The following is a 22,744-nucleotide window of genomic DNA, read 5'->3' as shown; positions in this document are numbered from 1 at the left end:
AATATCATAAGAAAACACAATACACAGTTATACTAAAAATAAAGGTACTTTATTTTTATGACAATATGCCAAAGTATCTCAGAGTGTACCCTCAGTGAGAGGATAGGAAATATACACAAGATATATATACACAATACCAGAAATATGCAGTATAGTCTTAGAAAACAGTGCAAACAATGTATAGTTACAATAGGATGCAATGGGGACACATAGGGATAGGGGCAACACAAACCATATACTCCAAAAGTGGAATGCGAACCACAAATGGACCCCAAACCTATGTGACCTTGTAGAGGGTCGCTGGGACTATTAGAAAATAGTGAGGGTTAGAAAAATAGCCCCCCCCCCCAAGACCCTGAAAAGTGAGTGCAAAGTGCACTAAAGTTCCCCAAAGGACAAAGAAGTCGTGATAGGGGAATAAGGCAGGAAAGACACAAACCAACAATGCAACAGCGATGGATTTCCAGTCGAGGGTACCTGTGGAACAAGGGGACCAAGTCCAAAAGTCACAAGCAAGTCGGAGATGGGCAGATGCCCAGGAAATGCCAGCTGCGGGTGCAAAGAAGCTTCTACTGGACAGAAGAAGCTGAGGTTTCTGCAGGAACGAAAAGGGCTAGAGACTTCCCCTTTGGTGGACGGATCCCTCTCGCCGTGGAGAGTTGTGCAGAAGTGTTTTCCCGCCGAAAGACCGCCAACAAGCCTTGCTAGCTGCAAATCGTGCGGTAAGCGTTTTTGGATGCTGCTGTGGCCCAGGAAGGACCAGGATGTCGCAAATTGCGTCAGGAGAGAGAGGGGACGTCGAGCAAGACAAGGAGCCCTCTCAGCAGCAGGTAGCACCCGGAGAAGTGCCAGAAACAGGCACTACGAGGATGCGTGAAACAGTGCTCACCCGAAGTTACACAAAGGAGTCCCACGTCGCCAGAGACCAACTTAGAAAGTCGTGCAATGCAGGTTAGAGTGTCGTGGACCCAGGCTTGGCTGTGCACAAAGGATTTCCGCCGGAAGTGCACAGGGGCCGGAGTGGCTGCAAACGTCGCGGTTCCCAGCAATGCAGTCTAGCGAGGTGAGGCAAGGACTTACCTCCACCAAACTTGGACTGAAAAGTCACTGGACTGTGGGGGTCACTTGGACACAGTTGCTGGATTCGAGGGACCTCGCTCGTCGTGCTGAGAGGAGACCCAAGGGACCGGTAATGCAGCTTTTTGGTGCCTGCGGTTGCAGGGGGACGATTCCGTCGACCCACGGGAGATTTCTTCGGAGCTTCTAGTGCAGAGAGGAGGCAGACTACCCCCAGAGCATGCACCACCAGGAAAACAGTCAAGAAGGTGGCAGGATCAGCGTTACAGAGTTGCAGTAGTCGTCTTTGCTACTATGTTGCAGTTTTGCAGGCTTCCAGCGCGGTCAGCAGTCGATTCCTTGGCAGAAGGTGAAGAGAGAGATGCAGAGGAACTCGGATGAGCTCTTGCATTCGTTATCTACTGAATCCCAAGAGACAGAGACCTTAAATAGCCAGAAAAGAGGGTTTGGCTACTTAGGAGAGAGGATAGGCTAGCAACACCTGAAGGAGCCTATCACAAGGAGTCTCTGACGTCACCTGGTGGCACTGGCCACTCAGAGCAGTCCAGTGTGCCAGCAGCACCTCTGTTTCCAAGATGGCAGAGGTCTGGAGCACACTGGAGGAGCTCTGGGCACCTCCCAGGGGAGGTACAGGTTAGGGGAGTGGTCACTCCCCTTTCCTTTGTCCAGTTTCGCGCCAGAGCAGGGCTAAGGGGTCCCTGAACCGGTGTAGACTGGCTTATGCAGAAATGGGCACCAAATGTGCCCATGAAAGCATTTCCAGAGGCTGGGGGAGGCTACTCCTCCCCTGCCTTCACACCATTTTCCAAAGGGAGAGGGTGTAACACCCTCTCTCAGAGGAAGTCCTTTGTTCTTCCATCCTGGGCCAGGCCTGGCTGGACCCCAGGAGGGCAGATGCCTGTCTGAGGGGTTGGCAACAGCAGCAGCTGCAGTGAAACCCCGGGAAAGGCAGTTTGGCAGTACCAGGGTCTGTGCTACAGACCACTGGGATCATGGGATTGTGCCAACTATGCCAGGATGGTATAGAGGGGGCAATTCCATGATCATAGACATATTACATGGCCATATTCGGAGTTACCATTGTGAAGCTACATATAGGTAGTGACCTATATGTAGTGCACGTGTGTAATGGTGTCCCCGCACTCACAAAGTCCGGGGAATTGGCCCTGAACAATGTGGGGGCACCTTGGCTAGTGCCAGGGTGCCCTCACACTAAGTAACTTTGCACCTAACCTTTACCAGGTAAAGGTTAGACATATAGGTGACTTATAAGTTACTTAAGTGCAGTGTAAAATGGCTGTGAAATAACGTGGACGTTATTTCACTCAGGCTGCAGTGGCAGGCCTGTGTAAGAATTGTCAGAGCTCCCTATGGGTGGCAAAAGAAATGCTGCAGCCCATAGGGATCTCCTGGAACCCCAATACCCTGGGTACCTCAGTACCATATACTAGGGAATTATAAGGGTGTTCCAGTAAGCCAATGTAAATTGGAAAAATTGGTCACTAGCCTGTTAGTGACAATTTGAAAGAAATGAGAGAGCATAACCACTGAGGTTCTGGTTAGCAGAGCCTCAGTGAGACAGTTAGGCACCACACAGGGAACACATACATATAGGCCACAACCTTATGAGCACTGGGGTCCTGACTAGCAGGGTCCCAGTGACACATAACAAACATACTGAAAACATAGGGTTTTCACTATGAGCACTGGGCCCTGGCTAGCAGGATCCCAGTGAGACAGTGAAAACACCCTGACATACACTCACAAACAGGCCAAAAGTGGGGGTAACAAGTCTAGAAAGAGGCTACTTTCTCACAATCCACATTTGGGAGCAGAGGAAACAAATCATAGAATCTATGCAAAAGAAAACAAGGTAATACAATGGACCAACAAATTGCAGTCTCTGTGGGTGTCAGTTTGGAGGCCACAGGGAAAACAGGAATTAGAGACTGCAATGGGATCAATTTACTTTCATGGCTTGGGCCTGCAGATTGCGAGCCCCAAAGTTGACTCTTTTAGCCCTTGACTCTGAGTGGTGAGGCGGAGAAGCCCAGGGCTTACTCATTCAGGTGGTGCAAGCCATAGTCTCAGTCAAAAATCAATAACACACAGAATAAAATTTCTGAAACCAATGCCCAGACTGTAGTTTTATCTTGGTATAAGGAAAAGCACTTTATTCGGATTGCACTGCCAACGTGTAGGCATAAGCCCAATGGCTAAATTTGCTAAACCAGTATTCATAGGGTTCTCACAGATAATGTCCAGTAGTGGTGTTGTAGATGCAGGGAGTCCTGCCGACGGGCTTTGACACTATGGTCTGTCCTTGTACTCGCAGTTCGGCAGGGAGCAGCTTCAGGTAGTATCACTCATCTACGTTTTAGGTCAAAGGTGTGCTAACTCACTGGCGACTTGCACTATACTTCTTTTAGTTTGCAGTAGGCCTTACCCAGGGCCGCTGGAATTATGCGGCAAGCAAAGTCCAAATATGCAGTGGAGTTGACTAAATTATGCAGCAAGAAAATGCAAAATATGCGGTGGCATGCACATTTTGTGACACTATTACGTTACTTCATTGTCATTTTTGTACATGTTAACACTACCTGGGCATTGGTTGTCCCTAATTTGTATCTGTTCTACACCCAAATATCGCAATTAGCAAAAGAAAGGTGACCAGTCAACCTTTGCAGAGGTTCTTCTACTGCGTGGCAACATGTGTTGCTGCATTTTTATTTACTTTTGAACCGTTTTAGTTAGAAAGATTTTTTTTGTTCAAATCTGCAGGTCATGTAGCAGATGATGGATTATGTGGCAAATTTATAATTATGCAAAAAATGCCACAGCTGCACAATTGCATAATTCTAGTGGCCCTGTCTTCACCTCATAAGGCTGCTTTCAATGCTTCAGCAAGGGCACCCCACCATCGCAGCCCCCCATTTCTTTGTCATAACTGCCCTGGCTCCCTCTCTTCCAATCCATACCTCAGCCAACTCCCAAGGCAGCTGAGCAGTTGCAGTTGCATGAAGAAGCTATTTAATCTCCCTCAGGCCTTCTGTACAAAAAAATAAATAAAATAAACAAGCATTTTCAATGCAGTAGGTCTCGCGTATTTCGAACAAGTTAATTGGCATCTTTTGACAGTAGCGCCCATGAGCAACAACAAAAGAAAACATGAGGAGAAACTGAGAAAAGACCATTTGGCAAAATAAAATAAAATTAGCTTTAAACAATAAAACTTTGCATTGTTGTGCCTGCTGGGCACGTTCTTGCCAGTCAGAAGTATTTTTCAAAAACAACAAATAGTACCTCGATTATGTCAGGAACAGCTGCCGGGCACTAATGAAGTTGCATTAATTAGTGCTTGATCCCTGCTCCACACAGAGGAACGGAAGTGATGCCAGACATGCCTTGACGAATTACGAGACTGCAAAGAAGAGTGCCATGCAAACCAACAAACGGTGAGCGAGAGGCGGGCTCCAAGCCCTTCACTGAACGCAGCAGAGTCTCGCGAGCGAGACGCATGCGCAAGCGTATGCACTCGCAGACTCGACCCTAAAAACAGAGAATCCTTTGGCCCCAAGGCTATTGACAAATGAAGCTCCACCAGTTGGTGAAATGGGAGTCTGAAGGGGGGGGGGGCTGCATTCGGCCCCCAGAGCCCACGCTCCAGTAATTACTCAACATTAGGGTTTACACTGGAGTGCACTTGGGATGATGTAACAACTACATCATCTGTGTACATTTCATATGAACGTTGGAGCAGGGGTGCCCTTGGCACTGCCTCATATTTGGAGGTTTTACACATGGCGCGCGACTTTCACATGGGTCACCCTTCGATTTCAGGAAGAGGAAGGGGGAGGACCATGACTGGGGCAGGGAAGATGACCAACTCGTTTGTCTTTGAAACGGCCGCATCTGTTTGACCAGTAGGTGGCAACGGGGCATTGAGCCAAATTAAATGGTGACTTTTCTGCCCTTTGTAAATCTGAAGAAAGCATTATTGGCGTGTGAGGTAAAGTCTGAGGAAATGTTAAGGACCCCTTTTGTGAACAGATCTCGGTCCCAACCACCTATATTTTTCTGAAAAATAAAATGCATGTTTAGGAAAGCTGACTATTTTATATTGCATTCATGTTCACTGTGTGCAAATTATTGTTCTATGGGTATCCAGAAAATCTGGCCCGGATCTGTCCTTACTGAACCCTCATTGGTCACCCTACTTTAGAAATGCTAAGTTTGTTATATCATTATTTTTGTGAGATGAGTTCTATGCCACATTTGTCCTTGCAGCCTCTTCAGTGTGCTTTTCTGTACAATTAATTGTGCGCCGATACATGGGCCAATAAAAGGTACTAAGCGATGGCTTGAAGTTAGGATAGAGTTGTGTTAGCTCCTGTCATGGGCGGTGAATGTTTGGCTAGTTAATGGTCGGGTTAGTTCCTGCAGGGCAGGTAAGTGAAGCCCTACTATCCAGTGCTGCTCAGTCACAGGGTTTCCATGAACTAGCTGGTTCTGACATGTCCTGTCAGGTAACCACTGTACAGCTGGACTGTTCATGAGGCTCCTTGACCATCTCAGCACAAATAAGAAATACATTTAAGAAAGTCATCTCATAAGCCACATAGAAATGTCAGAATTGTTTCCTCTGCCATCTCCTCTGGGGCACAAACTCATTCAGAGCTCAATGTCCCTACAAGTTGCTCAAATCCATCTGTGGCGGATAACATCAGGCAACATGGCATAGTGATTACATAGGACTATCTGCAGGGCATTGTGAGATCTTCTGAAACAAGAGCCTGAACACTGTGCCTTCTCAGAGTGAAATGTCATTGTCCTAAATTGAACACCAGAGAGAAGCTCTGGGGCATGAGTGATTATACAGAACTTGTACATGTCTGGCTTAGTTTCCAGCGGACTAAGCCAAGCGTGGAGATGCGCGCCCGCTCCACCAGAAAGCTCTTAATTACGCTCAATCCCAGCAGCTCTGCTGGAGATGTTTGAACTTGTTAAGGGAAGAGATGGGCGAGTGTTTGGAATATTAATCGTGAACCCCTCCCGGTGAGGGTCTCTCCCCCTGGTGTGGCGGGCCTGCTGCCGCATCAGTGACGGCGCCTTTTCCCATCTGCCTTAGGCAGCTACCTCGGTGGCGCAAAATTCAATTAGCCGCACAAGCTGTCCTTCATTTTTATTCATGAAAACATTGAAGACCATGCACTTCACACTTACCACAGGGGATTCAGAATCCTTAACACGTTGTCTCACAAGATGTTTCAGCGCTGTGTGCTGCCTGCACGCATCTCTTTTCCCATAGTTCAGAAATGGAAATTTTTCTTGTGGCCGCCATGTTGTTTTTTCCCCCAAGTACTTGCTGGGTACCTCCATTTGTCTTCAAGGTGGATCCTTAAGTATTGAAGGAAAAGAAGCTGGGTTTGGGCTGCTCCAGACTGACTGCCTCGCTGGAGTGTGGGGTTTGTGTGGAGCTTGTCGCTCCGGAGAGCGCTATAGGTACGGTCACACATTTTACTAGGACAATATCCTGCGTGCTACATCTCTAGGGCTTGCATTTAACAAACTAAATCTGAGAGCTGTCCTCATTGTTATTGAACCAATTAGCCTAAAATAGGATATTACAATGAGGTCCAGAGTGAAGCTCCAGGACTGATAATTCAGCATTCCGGTGCCACGGCAACAAATATATCTATCAATCAATCACATTTATAAAGCGCGCTACTCACCCATAAGGGTCTCAAGGCGCTGGGGGGGAGGGGGTCAGTGCTCGAAGAGCCAGGTCTTGAGCTGCCTTCTGAAGGGGAGGTGTTCGGGTATGGCGCGAAGGTGACTGGGCAGGGAGTTCCAGGTCTTCGCTGCCAGAAAAGAGAAGGATTTTCCTCCGGCGGTGGTTTTGCGGATGCGGGGAACGGCTGCCAAGGCCTGACCGGTGGAGCGCAGCGTGCGCGGAGGAGTGTAGAAGGAGACGCGGGAGTTGATGAGTTTGGGTCCGAGGTTGTAGAGGGCTTTGTGTGCGTGGGTGAGGAGTCTGAAGGTGATCCTCTTGTTGACCGGGAGCCAATGGAGTTTTCTCAGGTGTCCGGAGATGTGGTGGTGGCGAGGTATGTCCAGGATGAGTCGTGCTGCGGCGTTCTGGATCCGTTGAAGTTTCCTCTGCAGCTTGGTGGTGATGCCGGCGTACAGAGTGTTCCCGTAGTCCAGGCGGCTGGTGACGAGGGCGTGGGTGACGGTCTTCCTGGTGTCGATGGGGATCCAGCGGAAGATCTTACGGAGCATGCGGAGGGTGTTGAAGCACGCTGAGGTCACCGAGTTGACCTGTCTGGTCATCGAGAGGGAGGAGTCCAGGATGAAGCCGAGGTTGCGTGCGTGGTTGGTCGGTTGGGGAGTGCTGCCTAGGGCGGGGGGCCACCAGGAGTCGTCCCATGCGGAGGGGGTAGGGCCGAGGATGAGGACCTCCGTTTTATCTGTGTTCAGTTTCAGTCGGCTGTCTGTCATCCAGGTCGCTACTTCCTTCATGCCGTCGTGCAGTCTGGTCCTTGCTGATGTGGGGTTGTTGGTGAGGGATAAGATGAGCTGGGTGTCGTCGGCGTAGGATATGATGTCGAGTCCGTGTTTGCGTGCGATGTTTGCCAGGGGGGTCATGTAGACGTTGAATAGGGTGGGGCTGAGGGAGGATCCTTGGGGTACGCCGCAGATGATCTCCGTGGCTGCGGATCTGAAGGGGGGGAGGCGGACTCTCTGGGTTCTTCCGGAGAGGAAGGAGATGACCCATTCCAGGGCCTTGTCTCTGATGCCGGCGCTGCAGAGGCGGTCTATCAGGGTGCGGTGGCAGACCGTGTCGAAGGCTGCAGAGAGATCCAGGAGAATGAGGGCCACTGTTTCACCCTTGTCGGTCAGGGCTCGGATGTCGTCCGTGGCTGCGATGAGGGCGGTTTCGGTGCTGTGGTTGTCCCTGAATCCGAACTGAGTGGAGTCGAGGGAGTCGGAGGTTTCCAGGGCGGCGGTGAGTTGAGCGTTGACGATTTTCTCAATCACTTTGGCGGGGAACGGTAGGAGGGAGATAGGCCGGAAGTTTTTGAGTTCGGTGGGGTCTGCTGTAGGTTTCTTTAAGAGGGCGTTGAGTTCTGCGTGTTTCCAGCTTTCAGGGAAGGTAGCGGTGGTGAGGGAGGCGTTGATGACGTCTCGGAGGTGGGGTGCGATGATGTTGTCGGCCTTGTTGTAAATGTGGTGAGGACAGGGGTCGGAGGGTGATCCCGAGTGGATCGAGTTCATGACGCGGGTGGTTTCCTCGGTGGTGGTAGGGTTCCAGGCGAGGATGGTGGAGATGTCGTTTGCGGCTTCCGGGGGCGGGTTCATGTTGGTGGTCGTGAAGCTGTTGTAGATGTCGGCGATCTTACGGTGGAAGAAGGTCGCGAGGGAGTCGCAGAGGTCCTGTGAGGGAGGGATGGGGTTGGTTTCTGCGTCCGGGTTGGAGAGCTCTTTGACGATGCCAAATAGTTCCTTGCTGTTGTGGGCGTTGTTGTCAAGTCTGTTCTGGTAGGCTGTTTTTCGTGCGGTGCGGAGGCGTTGGTGGTGTTGGCGGGTGGTGTCCTTGAGAGCTGTCAGGTTTTCCTCTGTCGGGTTGAGGCGCCATGTCTTCTCGCGGAGGCGGCATTCTTTCTTGGAGTTTTTGAGTTCGGTGGTGAACCAGGAGTTTTTCTTGTGGTTGTTGGTGTTGGTTTGGGTCTTCAGAGGGGCCAGGAGGTTGGCGCAGTCGGAGATCCAGTTGGTGAGGTTGTTGGCGGCCTCGTTGGGGTTGCTGGTGCTGGTGGGTTGGTTCAGGGAGAGCGTTGCTGCGAGTTGTTCTGTGGTGATTCGGTTCCAGTGTCTTTTTGGTGGTTGCCGGGTGTGGTGATGCACGGTGGTTTTCTTGAAGCTGAAGTGGACGCAGCTGTGGTCCGACCATGTGAGTTCGGTGGTGTGGCTGAAGGTGATGTGTTTGCTTGAGGAGAAGATGGGGTCGAGCGTGTGTCCGGCGTAGTGGGTGGGGGTGTTGACCAGTTGTTTCAGTCCCAGGTTGGCGAGGTTGTCTAGAACGGCGGTGGTGTTGTTGTCGGTGTGGTTCTCCAGGTGAAAGTTGAGGTCTCCTAGGAGGATGTAGTCGGTGGATGAGAGTGCGTGGGGGTTGACGAAGTCTGCGATGTCTTCGCTGAACTTGGTGCGGGGTCCTGGTGGTCTGTACATGAGGGTGCCTCTTAGGGTTGTCTTGGGGTCGATGTGGATCGCGAAGTGGAGGTGTTCGGCGTCGGGAAGTGAGTTGTCGGTGTGGGTCGAGATGCTGATGGAGCTTTTGTGTGCGATGGCGATGCCTCCTCCGGTGCGATTGAAGCGGTCTCTCCGGATGATTTTGTAGCCGTCGGGGATGGCTATGGCGATGTCGGGTGCCGAGGAGGGGTTCATCCAGGTCTCGGTGAGGAAGGCGATGTCTGGGTTCGTTGAGTTGATGAGGTTCCACAGTTCGATGGCGTGCCTGTGGACGGAGCGGGTGTTGACCAGGATGCATTCGAGGTTGCTTCCGGGGGCGTCGTTCTTGGTGGTGGCGGTGTGGGTCCGTAGGCAGGTGAAGCGGCAGTTGCTGCAGGTGAAGGGTCCGTGGGTTCGTTTCGGGGTGGCGCGGTAGCAGCCCGGCGCGCGGCCGGGGTTGAGGTTGGCGAGGGTGGCGGAGTCATAGGTCAAGCGGGGGGCGCGGGGGCCAGGGGTTCGGGCGCTGGGCGCGGTCCAGGCGCGGACGGGCGCAGACAGGCTTGCCTTAGGCGCGCCTTCGGCGCGCCAGCGGCGCGGCCGCCATTTAAGGGGTAGGTGGGGAGGCGGGGTCAGCTGGGAGGCGGGAGGTGGGCGGGCAGGGGAGCTGGAAGCGGGAAAAAAGAGCGGCAAAAAAGAGCGGCAAAAAACGGCGGGAAAAGCGCGGTAGGAGCGGCGGGAAAAAGCGGCAAGACGGCGAAAAGGGAACAAGAGTCTACTAAAAAGGAGGGGCTGAGAGGGGAGGACGGCGCACGGCACTCGGGGGCAAACGCACGGGATACAAGGAGAGAAAAGGGAATTTCAGTCACTCGGGGGCACACGCACGGGATACAAGGAGAGAAAAGGGATTTTTAGTCAGCACAAGCACTCGGGGTACACGGGCAAGAAGGGGGGAGCACACTCACAGGAGAGGAAGGCAGTCAGGGACTGGAGGCGCTGCGTGAGCAGGGGAGCGACCTACCCGAGGGTCAGTGGTCGCTACCTCTGCCTCGCAGCGGCCGCCATTTAAGGGGTAGGTGGAGAGGCGGGGTCAGCTGGGAGGCGGGAGGTGGGAGGTGGGCGGGCAGGGGAGCTGGAAGCGGGAAAAAAGAGCGGCAAAAAAGAGCGGCAAAAAACGGCGGGAAAAGCGCGGTAGGAGCGGCGGGAAAAAGCGGCAAGACGGCGAAAAGGGAACAAGAGCCTACTAAAATCTACTAAAAAGGAGGGGCTGAGAGGGGAGGACGGCGCACGGCACTCGGGGGCACACACATGGGATACAAGGAGAGAAAAGGGAATTTCAGTCACTCGGGGGCACACGCACGGGATACAAGGAGAGAAAAGGGATTTTTAGTCAGCACAAGCACAAGCACTCGGGTTACACGGGCAAGAAGGGGGGAGCACACTCACAGGAGAGGAAGGCAGTCAGGGACTGGAGGCGCTGCGTGAGCAGGGGAGCGACCTACCCGAGGGTCAGTGATCTACATCATGGTAGCCCACCAGAGAGCACTGCATGTAGTGCTCAACATTCGATATGTCTGAAAGGAGCAGACCTCTCTGGTTCTTTGGCAAAGATAGTTGAGTAAACTGTGGTAAAAGGTTGCTCTGTAGGTTAACATCTGGGTTGTCTTTTGTCGTACAAGATATCCCACGATACTGGAAGCAACAGGTGCTTTGTTCATGCCGAGCAAACTTCCTCAAAGTAAGATAAAGTGCAAGTCCAAACTTCTAGTACAAAGTAATCTGGAAATTGGCATAAGAAAGTACACAACACTCTAGAAACTGTGGAGCTGACTTAGGAGCCTGTCATCAAAATACCAGAGTTTCCTGTCAACAGGTCCAGATATTTAAAAAGTACATGGAAGCATGGAGTAATAAAAACAATTTGCCAAATTACCACCAGATTAGAAAGCATAAGCGTTCAGTTTATAAACTAATTCTGAGAGACCTATCCATTGCAATTGAAATAACTGGCCTAAAGTTAGATATTTAATTGACTTGTATCGTAAAAGTCCAGAACTGAAAACATGGCAGCCTGGCGCCAGGAAGACACATGGGCTGTCTTCTTCTCACTATCTCAGCTTATGGGTGAGGGTGGGCTGTTGGGTCTAATGCTGAGGTGAGGGTCTTACCTTCCTCATGGGAGTGCTCCCAAGAATACCTTTTATTTCTTCACTGTTTGGAGTGAAATAAGGAAGGGTTATAGAGAGCTATAATTCTATATTTTGGTTGCCTTCTTTAAATACATTTGGCTTTAAAGCTCCTTTTCTGGATCCCATCCTTTTTAGAATGCCCAAACTCCCCATACAGTCTAGAATAGTGTTTGTATCTTCCAAATCGTTAGGTGATATCCTACAAGTGCAGAATATAGTTGTCTCCTTGTGGTATCCTGGCCAGGTTGTAAGGGGAAAAAAGAAGAAGGTGTTGATGGAGCTTGAATTAGTCTCTGCCACTTGCAGTCGCTCGGGCTGCATCCCAGTCAATCATTTCTTTGCCCTCCATGCCACCTCAGCTTGGACGAGCCACATACAAATCCATCTTGACCCTGTTCCTCATGGCAACAGTCCAACCCAAACTTCCAAGCCAGGTCTCCCTGAGGTGGAACACAAGCAACTTAGGACCGCTTTTGCCCTCGATAGGGCTCTTCACCCAGGTATAGCTACAAAGACTTGTCTACCTATGATGTGAGGTGGACCAGCAACCCAATAGCTGTATCTTCAGACTGATGTCTTGTCTTCTAAAATTCAGCAGATAGGCTTGTCACTATATCAAACGGTGTTGTCCTACTTTAGTGATTGAGTCCCTCGTGTTATGTGATGGCCGCCCACTCCAGTGTGCTAAAAAGGATCCTGGAGCTCAGGTCACAATGCTCTGCTCATGCTCTGAGCCACAGATGGTGCATAATTGTAAAGTGTTCTGTCAAATTACTTCTCCATTGCTCAGGGCCTCTTGCACAAAAGGCTTTTCTGAGCTACCTGAGCATCATGTGCACAGCCTTTGTAGGCGTATAACATTAGTTTATCTGCACAATGCAAGACTTAGGAAATAGCGGACCTATTCCTGGCAGCGAGCCATTGCCAGCGAAGCATTGTTGTCAGGCTGAATAAGCCCTCACAAGCCACTGGCAGAGTATTATTAACAAGGAATGGCGCCCCTGAATGCTTCTCCGCCCGCAAACTGTTCTACATTCACTTACGAGTGGAGATGTACTGTACCCACCTCCCAAAATTCTACATTTCTCATCCCCTTTAGTCATTTATTTTAACTTGAATCAGGGCATCATTGAATGCCTGCGATCCACCATTTAGACATTGAACAAGAGCCCTCGCATCGACAGGGTTCTCGATGCACCTCTTTTATAGCGTTAGTTCATTGTGTCCACTGCGGGTGTTCCATTGCTCATGCAGGTATTACAAAGAGCTTAAGCGGGTATTTGCAATCTCCTCCACCACAGCCATGAGAAATGCTGATAAGTTGTCTCCTAGATGGCTACTCGCCTTGACCTCAAGAGTTCCTTCCTCTATAACCCTGAGGGAAGTAGATTCACCTTCAGAAGGCGGGATCCCTTGTCAGGTTCTAAGTGGGAACTGTGAGAGCCAAAGTTTCATCTTGTGTGGTGGAAGCGTTCAAAGCCTCGGCAGGTGGATTCTCTGAAATGGACTCCTGAGAGCACCCCTCACTAGACCTACTCACCACCACCGAGTGTAATCTTTCAGAAATCTAGGGCTCAAGAAATCCGAGTCAGCTCCTGAAGAATGGGGCAGTTTGACACACAGCTCACGGCAGCCTTTCTTCCTGAAAAACCACAGTATGATGCAGGTGCTGCCTACCAAAAGAATTGAGATTGTCCCACCATGTACCTGCCAGTACTTTCAGGCCACTACTTTGAGATATGCAGGGTGACCTCATGCTAGTTGGATGTGATTTGTAAAGGAATCCCCTTTTGTCATAGCTCAGAAATGACTAGATGATTCACTGGTCCAATATGTTGTGTGATGTGGGTCCATTGTGGAGGTCTGCGTACAACGTCAAGGTGACAGATTCTTCTCCCTGCAGAGTAGACAGGCTCGGTCTAATGACAGTGGAAGATTAAAAGGCCATATTTCATTGGTATTTTCTGCTGTACAACGAATCTATGCTGATGTCTTGTCTAGTCGTTTTAAATTTTTCTCCTTTCTCTTCCATCCTCTTTGTATTTATTACCCCCTTCTCAAAATGGTTGATGTTTATTCTGTCATTAGCCACAATAGGAACAAATGAAAGTAGAGTTTGGTAATTAATGATGCATTTTGGGCTATTCACAGTTTAGTGAGACCGGCTTCTCAGCACATTGAAAGACTCATCCCTGATAGCTCCTTACATTACTCTACGCTGTGGAGTGGGACGAAGGTCGCGCGCTGAGGGTGAAGCATTGCAAGGCTGATCCGAGCTGACACCTTTTTAAGAGAATCCCAAACAGGTTTCTTCTCTTGAAGGCTGATGAATGAGCAGGGAGAGCAGCTATTTCACAAAACCATGAGCTGTGAACATAGGTTTAAAGACTCTGCAGCAGGCACTCCATCTTTGTCTCACCGCGCGCCCCGCTCCTCATATGAAATGAGTTCTATGAGTCTGGGGCGGAGGAAAAGAACGGGGTGCTGACCTATTTTTGCAATGTATGTTTGTTTGCATTACCTTCATACCCAACAGCTCTCGGTGAAACATGAGTGGTTTTCCATCCAGGAATAAATATGTAATTGGATATAGATGGACTGTACCTCTCTGAAAGTTTATCCTGTATATGGCATTTCTATTGGTCATCTTCCTTCCGATCTATGGTTTAGTTTGTATCACACTCATCATTAAAAGGTTATTGGACTAAGCAGCTGACATAGGACAGACTTTTTTATATATGCCAGAAATCATGGTTTCGTTCCTAAGCATACGTTTAACACATCTGTGCATTCTGTGAGTTGCCAATTTACACTGATTAAACCAATGCACCTGACTGGAAAGCTTTGTAATAAGAAAGCTTGTTTTGTACATGGCTTCAGCAAGGAGATCAAGTAATCTGCTATTTATCTTCACTTAATCCTACATCACCACCAATAGTCAACAAGTTGGTTTCAAGAAGTTCTCTATATTTAGAACTCTCTGAATGGGATATCCATGCTCTAGTCAAGGTTTCCTAAATAATTGTGGGCAAGAGTTCGGTGGGGTCAACAGAGGGCAGTAAATGGCTAGCCTGGGACAGCGAGAGTAATTTGTTAATAATAATAATCCTGAAAATAGTAATATTAGAAATTGAATTATCTGGTTTTCTACACTGCCAGACTTGAGTCACTGAAGTTGTAGGGTTGCTCTAATGAAAAAGTACAGATCCCCATTATTTGGCCTCCAAACTGCTAACAAAATCCTTTTGTAAGTGATTGTCTTTATTTATGTTAACATCATGGTTAATTCTGTGCTAAAAAAAAAAGGTTAAATCCTTGTACTTACCCTGTCTTCTTCTTTTGTGTTGCAGAATAAAGTACTAAACGTGGATGGCGTGAAAGTGAAGCTGCAGGTGAGTAAGACTTATGTAATCCTCTGCCATTTGACATCCTGCTCTGGTCCTTCAGGAAGCAGGGCTGATAGGAAAACGTAGAGGTGGGTTCCATCTCCGACTATAGACTGAATGCCTTCGCCAAAGTTTAAATTATTGTGCGCATGCTCGCCTCATCGTATAATTTGCAGAAGGTATAAGGTTGGCAGCTGAACAGATGGGCATAGTGAGAGGGCATGACAACCCCTGCAAACAGATGTAAAGATTTGGGGTTCAGAGGGAGGCAGAGGTGGAGAGATGCAAATGCTGCTTAGTGAGACAATTACAATGTTGGAACATAATCAGACGTGGAGGGTGAAGCATGTGGAGAAGATGGAGTGGGAGACTGAATGGGGTACCTGCAGGGCGTTGGACAGGTGAGTTGGAAAATGGTACAAAATGATCTGGAGGCCAAAGAGTGACAATGACAGGCTTCCAGAACTGTGGGCCTGGTGACGTTCTTGCCACAGGGGAATACTATGTCACAAACATGACAGATATCCCGTCCGCTGTATTATGATTTAATTATATTCTATAGAGGCTTTAATAGGGCGGATGGGATATCTGTTGCATTTGTGACCGAGTATTCCATCCACCAAGAACTAAAACAAGCCCTTTGTTTTCACCTGGTAGGATATAAATGTTTTGGGGGAAGAACTCTGTTCTTCTGCACCTTCAGATGGAACAGGACGTCATACAGTTTTAGTGCAGATTTAACACCCTCTTGCCCTTTCAATTAATGGCCCACAACTGCACTCTGTTCAGTTGAAGTAAGTGACTAAAGTCACCAGACTGTGCAGACGCCTCACCCCAGTCCACTGATGGACCTTGAATGATTGCTCGAAGTGGGTTTAATTATCTACTCCAACCATCTGTCCTACTTAAGGAACCCACTCTAATCCGCCCAACTTTTTCCCTCTCCCCTTATTCAGTCTTCTCAGCTCTTCACCCCACAAATGCTCTTGGAATTGTCCATGACCTGGTGCAAGTATATTGTAAGAGTTTACACAAACAATGCAATAAAAACGTGCAGAGACAAACCTCAAATGTGCTGTGTAACCCTGTGTGCTATGTATTCTCATATGTGATGTATAGTCTCATGTGTTGGTATAGCCTCATGTTTAGTTATATGGTGGAATCAAGTACATCTACTGGTATAGCCTCACATGTTTTGGTAAAGTTTCATATGTGCTAGTATTGCCTCACATATACTGGCATAGCCTCATATGTGCTGGTGTAGCCTCATATCTAGTGGTATAGCATTATGTATGCTGGTATAGTCTCACATGCAGTGGTATAGCTTCAAATTTGGTGTTATAGCCTCATATGTGCTGGTATAGCCTCATGTGTTGCAATAGCCTCATATACCCTGGTATGGCCTCATATGCTGGTGTGGCCTCATATGTGCTGGTGTAGCCTCATATCTAGTGGTATAGCCTTATGTATGCTGGCATAGACTCACATGTAATGGTATAGCCTCACATGTGCTGGTATAGCCTCCCATGTGCTGGTATAGCTAAATATCTAGTGGCACAGCCTCACATCTAGTGATATAGCCTCATTACGGTGGTATAGCCTCATGTGCTGATATAGCATCATAGGTGCTGATATAGCTGACTCATATGTGCTGTATAACCTCATATGTGCTGGTATAACCTCAGATGTGCGGGTGTACCTTCCTATGTTCTGGTGTAGCTTGACGTATGCTGTATAGTTTCATATGTGCTGGTATAGCCTTATATGCTCAGTGCTACCACAGGTGCAGACACATCTTATATGCTTTGCTATTTCTTCATACAGCATATTTATATTCTCAGGAACGCCTTAGATGCACGGGCAGAGATTCCTATTCGGAATGCAGCTCCTTCTCACCGCCACCGTCTCGTACACACAATGCCAAGTTGTGTGTCAGGTCCCTCCTTCTGAGACCAGTGCAGCTTCAAATGCATGGGTGTAGCTAGTCGCACCCAGTCCAGTCTCTCATTACTCCCTGTCCGCAGGCGGATTTAGAATTGTATGCTAAGTGCCAACTCCTACGCTGCGGTACATCTTCAGGTGCCCAGCATATCTGCAGGAATATTCTCATATGTCGAGTGTATAGGAAGCGATGTGGCTTCACGTGCCCGGTGCAGCCTCCTATGTGCAGAACTAGTGGAATTTGCCCAGAGCAGTGTAGGTGCTTCTTATTCTCAACCCTTACACCCCCTGATCTTAGCCCACTGTTACTTGAGACCTCTTGACCTTGGTGCCCAGCAAGTAGCCCAGACAGATGGGCCTGAGGTCCTTAAGACACTGCCACATGAGGTAGAACACAGTGCATCTCCCATCCCACCAACACCTAGAGCATCACCTCTGAGCTAAACGCTACAGGGTAGGTAAGTGCCTCCCTAGTGCCCAGGGGCATAACAAAGGCCTCCACAGCCCCCCTGGTGCGGTGGGCCCCTGAGCTCCAGGGGACCCCCTCAGCACAGCACCTGACCTGAGTGAGTTCGGAGGGGGCTCTCTCCATGTTCTCTGCAGGGGGCCCCCTCCAACCACTGCTAGAGCCTCCCACATGTAGCAGGTGGAGGAGCGTGGACGCCGCTCCTTCAGGGGCAAAGGAGATCCCAGTAAAAGACCGTCCGGATCTGCTAGAGCCAAGTACCACTGTGGGATAGAGGAAGGAAAGGTGGGAAGTCCTCCACTGCCACATCTTTTCGTCGCTGCAGCAGGGGCAATTTCCTTTGGATGCTTTTTGCTCCCTACAATGTCCCTGCTTCATGTCAGAGGGAGGAAATGTTCCTATCCCTTCTTCCTTCATGTGACTTCATTAAGAATAGAGAGCTATCCTCTGGCTATGGGATAGGCATTTGGGAGAAGATTGTGCCCATTGTTGTAACTGTTGCTCCTTAATAGAGTCTAATGTGGTGCAGAACAGCTACCGAGGGAACACGGCATGGGACCTTCCGAAAGTAAACTTGACTCCTAGAAGTTCCGTCTGTCTGTGCCTGGTGCTGCCCTTCCACCCACTGAACCTGTAGTAGCAAGGGAGACACCCAAGGTAACAAAAGGTTTGTCATTCGTAGATGATGCTGCGTCTGGGGACCCTTAAAGAAGCCCCAAAGTAGGGGTGATTTTGGCAAATAATTCTAATAAATTGACTTAAAGAATGAGAAATGGTTGTTGTCCTTGTTTATCCGTAGATAGTTGTATTGTATTGTAATAGTATTTATATAGCGCTTACTACCCCTGACGAGGCGTCAAAGTGCTTTTCGGCGAGTAGCACGCTACTCCAGAACCCAAAAGAAATTAGTGGTGGATTAGTATAGGGAAATATGAGTACAGTTTTATTATGAGTTAATTTGAACCGCGGATATGTGAGTTTGTTAGTTGGATTGACTGGAATAATGGAGGGGTAGAGGAGGGAAGAATCCAGAAGTGTTAATTGGGAGTTTATAGTAATAGGATAAGGCTTGGGATGAGTAAGGGGGGGGATAGAGGAGGGAAGAGTCTGTGGAAAGGGTTGGGGGGATCATAGTAGCAGGAGGAGCTTTGGATGAGTCAAAGGTGAGATAAATGAGGGAGAATTTAGTAGGGTTGTTTGGGAGATCATGGTAGTAAACTGAGGTTTGGGTGAGTTAGATGGGGAAGAGGAGGGAGGAGCTTAGGCAGGGTTATTTAGGAGATGAAAGTAGTAGAATGGATTTAGGATGAGTCAGAGTGGGGATGGAGGATAGATTGATAGAGACATGACATATGGTGATGGGTAGACAAAGTAAAGCTTACAAGAGAGTAAAAATATAATATTTTTTATTTATAATTTTATTTATATATATACACACTTTTATTTATAGATTTTATTTTATTTTTATTTCATTTTTTCTATAGTACAGTGGTACTAGAGTAATAAATAAACAGATATGTAAATACACAATGAGGGAATATATGTCCAAGGAATATAATAATGGGTATAATATGAGAAGAAAAGTAGTATTGTATAAACACAGACTTTCAAGATTTGTAATACTTGAAGTTAATGAATAAGTGTCCTTTTCTAACATTTATTTATCTTTACTCGATTTTTGGATAGCCAAATGCCTATAATAATAAAACATTTAACCAGTGTGATATAAAATAAGATCAGGGATACATAAGTATCTAATATAACAACTTATCTAGGAGCTATGCAATGACCAATGACGTATGAACATGTTAAGCATAGAAAAACATATACACATATATATATATATATATATATATATATATATATATATATATATATATACACATACACACATGAATACACACACACATATGTACATACATATGCATATTTAAACCGTGAGTAAATATACATTAAACAAGTTTAAAGAGTATGTGTGTAATTTATTGTTATGACATAGTAGTAATACATATTTCCTAAAGAACTATACATATCTAGAATATACACATAATCAGATAAAAAATATTTATCAACACAGGCATATGCAGTCCATAGCTGTTTGAATATGGTGGTTATGAAAGAAAGAGCCAGGTCTTGAGTAGTCTTCTGAAGACAAGATAGTTATCTGTGGATCTTATATTTGGGGGTAATGAATTCCATAGTGTGGCTGCTTGAATGGAGAAGGATGTACCACCTATAGTCCTTTTCTTGTATGGTGGTGTTCTAAGGTGGATGCCAAGCTTGAGCGGAGGTTTCTCTGTTGAATGTATTTGGTTATTTTTTTTCTGATAAAAAGCGGTCCTGTTCCATGTATAGCTTTGTGGGTGATACAAAGCAGCTTGAAGGTGCATCTTCTGGCAACGGGTAACCAGTGAAGTACTCTCAAGGCAGGGGAGATGTGAGCTTGTGGCTTTACATGTAATAGTAGCCTGGCAGCGGAGTTCTGAATACGTTGTAGTTTTGTCATATTAAATAGAGATGATCCATGGTAGAGGCCATTGGCATAATCCAGTTGGATAGTACAAGTGAGATAGTAGCCTGCACCTTGTCTGGAAATCCGAGGTGGGGGAAGATGCGTTGTAGAGTCTTCAAGGTGATGAAACTTGTTTCTGCTAATTTGTCCATTTGGGCATTCATTGTTAACTTGGAGTCCATGGTAATTCCAAGGTTTTTAACTTCCTTCAATAATTGAGGAGGTGGTCCTAGATCGTCAGGCCAGGTGCACAGTGGGCCATAATTTTTCCAGTCACCACCTATGAGTATTTCTATTTTGGAGGCATTTAGTTTGAGATGGCTCCAAGTCCTCCACTAATCAACAACTCTGAGTCAACTGAAGATTTGTGAGTTTTCAATGTTTTTGGGGCATTCTAATTTAAGTAGTATTTGTGTGTCGTCTGCATGTTAGTTGAAAATCATTGATCAGTTCTGGTAATGACATCATGTAGATGTTGAAAAGCAAAGGTGAGATGGTTGATCCTTGGGGAACCCCTACTTTTGTGAGGTAGGGTTTGGACAAGAAGGGGGGAGAATAGAGGATATTAGTTCTTTTTTGAAGGTAGGATGTAATCCAGTCAAGAGCAATCCGTTCTATGCCGGCTTTGTGGAGTCTTTGAATTAGGGTGTCATGGTCAACCGTATCAAAGGCAGCTGAGAGGTCCAAGAGAAGTAGTGCAGCAACTCCATTGCAGTCAACTGTGTTTTTAAGATCATCCCAGATTGCTATGAGTGCCGATTCAGTGCCTCTTCCTGGGTGGAATCCAGTTTGGTAGTCTGAAAGTATAGAATTGTCTTCAATGAATTGTGACATCTGGGCGAATGCTGCTCTTTGTATCAGTTTGCCCATGAAAGGTCCATTTGTGATTGGTCTGTAGTTGTTGGGGTCCCGCGGGTCTAGGTTTGTTTTCTTTAATATCTGTCATATGTATGCCTTTTTCAGGTCTACAGGAAAAGTTTCTGTAGTTAAAGAGTTTTTGATGATTCTTCTTACAGGTGTGGCAGCAGAAGTACATAAAAGAATGTTCTTGAAGATGTGTGGTGGACAAGGATCAGAAGAGCAACCTTCTGCTTGCTTTGACCAAATCCATAAATTCACCTTGTGATATTTGTTTGAAGGACTGTAGAGGCTGGGTTGGCTTATTCTTAGAGGGTATTTTAAGAAAGGGGTTGGTGCTGATGGTTTTCTTCTGTTTTAAAAATGAGTCCAATGTGTCTGCCTTGGTTGTGTAATGATTTGCCAGTTTGTTTGTGAAATCTTGAGTAGTGGGATGACTTCCTTCCATGCATGTAGGTTTTCGAAATTCATTGAGAATTTTATAAAATTCTTTGGTTGCAGATTGAGCATTTTGAATTCTGTCTGAGTAGTACCTTTTTTAGATTTTTTGATTGATGATTTGTATATTCTGGTAAGTCTGTGTAGCTGCAGTTTGTCTTGACTGTTGTTTGTTTTGAGCCAGGTCCGCTGCAACTTTCTGATTTGTTGCTTTATGTTTTTAAGTTATGTGTTTCTCCAAGGTGCTGGTTTTCTTTTGTCCTGTTTAGTTTTTTCTGAGTGGTATTAGGATATCAAAAGCTTCCTGTACCCACTCAAAGTTTTGGAACATAATTAATTGTATCTAGATCTTTGTTGGCTGTTAGTTGTTGTTCTAAGTCATCAAAATTGAGTTTGCTCCAAGGTCAATAGGTGTATGTATGTAAGTAGTTATGGGGTGTGTTGACTTGTGGTGTTTTATGTTGGAAAGTTATCAAATGGTGGTGTGACCATGTGATTGCCGTGATGCTATGAATGGTAACTAGTTCAGGCTTAGCAAAAGTTACATCTTTGATGTGGAGAGCGATGTGTGTGGGATTGTGAACAATCTGAAGTAGGTTCAATGCGATTAGGTCAGTGGTGATAGCTTTTGGATGGGGCATATTGGGTTTGTCAAACCAAATGTTTAGGTCCCCAAATATGCATAGGTTTGAGTATAATGTAATAAGGTTTGAGACTATCTAGAAAAGTGTCAGGGAATGTTGAGTTGTTATGTGGAGGTCTTTAAAAGAGGAGAAAGTTACAGGAGGAAGTTGGAGTAGGGTGGCATCTGGCGAGGAGGGCTTCACAACCTTGTATGGAAATATTTTCTGTTTTACTGAGATTTATTGCCTGTTTGAATATAATAGCTAGTCCACCTCCTCTCTTGCCCATACAGTTTTGTGTGATGGTTTGATAGTCCGGAGGAAGGGCTTCATGCAAGACTGGGGCCATGTCATCTCCAAACCATGATTCCGTTATGAATAGTAAGTCAGGTTATGTGTCTGTGAGCAGGTTGTAGATGTGGTGCTTGTTTTTTTAGAGTGACCGAGCATGTATGAGCTGACAGTTTAGAAAAAGTGTGTTAGTGGTGGGGTTGTTTTGTTTAGGAGAAGGGTGCGCAGTATATTTTGACCTTGTAGCAGGTGTGTTATTAGTTGTGATAACTGTGTGAGGGTCTCAATAGTCTTGTTTTTCAATATAGTGTTCCTCTTCCAAAAGGCTTAGGCGGCATTTTGTTGGGTCTGGGTGTGTGGGTGGTGGACTTGGTGGCTGAGAAAGACATGAAGAGTGTACTTTTTTTGTAAGGTAGACTTATTATGTAATTGACAAGGGGATGGGAAGTTGTTAATAGTGGCATGTTGTTTATTTTGTTTACGTCTGTTTAGTGCGATAGGAGTATGGGTTAGGGGTGGTGGAGGAGCATGTGGATCATGATGTAAGGCTCTGATTTGTGCAATGGATGAGAGGCAGGAGAATTAATGTAGCTGTGTTGGGGGTGCTTGTGGTAGATGTTTATGAAGAGTGAGAATGTAGAGGTAAAGATTGGACAGGATTTGTATTCTTTGTGTAGTCATGAGGGTGGGAGTGGGTGTGACAATACGTATAATGAAAGTCTGTGTTGATTTGATGT

The 22,744-nt window shown here is 47.0% G+C and overlaps 1 protein-coding gene across 4 annotated transcripts in view; it reads left to right on the top strand.

Moving 5' to 3' along the window:
* RAB26 (RAB26, member RAS oncogene family) overlaps positions 1-22,744 on the top strand; it is a 716,049-nt gene that overhangs the window by 327,382 nt on the left and 365,923 nt on the right. For all 4 annotated transcript variants that reach the window (XM_069209743.1, XM_069209744.1, XM_069209746.1 and 1 more), the window contains exon 3: positions 14,843-14,884. In XM_069209743.1, the coding sequence (XP_069065844.1) occupies positions 14,843-14,884 (42 nt within the window). The remainder of the gene's footprint in view (positions 1-14,842; positions 14,885-22,744) is intronic.

Source organism: Pleurodeles waltl, chromosome 10 (genome assembly GCF_031143425.1).
Source record: "Pleurodeles waltl isolate 20211129_DDA chromosome 10, aPleWal1.hap1.20221129, whole genome shotgun sequence".
Taxonomy (NCBI): Eukaryota; Metazoa; Chordata; class Amphibia; order Caudata; family Salamandridae; genus Pleurodeles; species Pleurodeles waltl.
The sequence above is the reverse complement of the archived record's forward strand: the minus strand, read 5'-3'. Positions and strand labels throughout refer to the sequence as shown.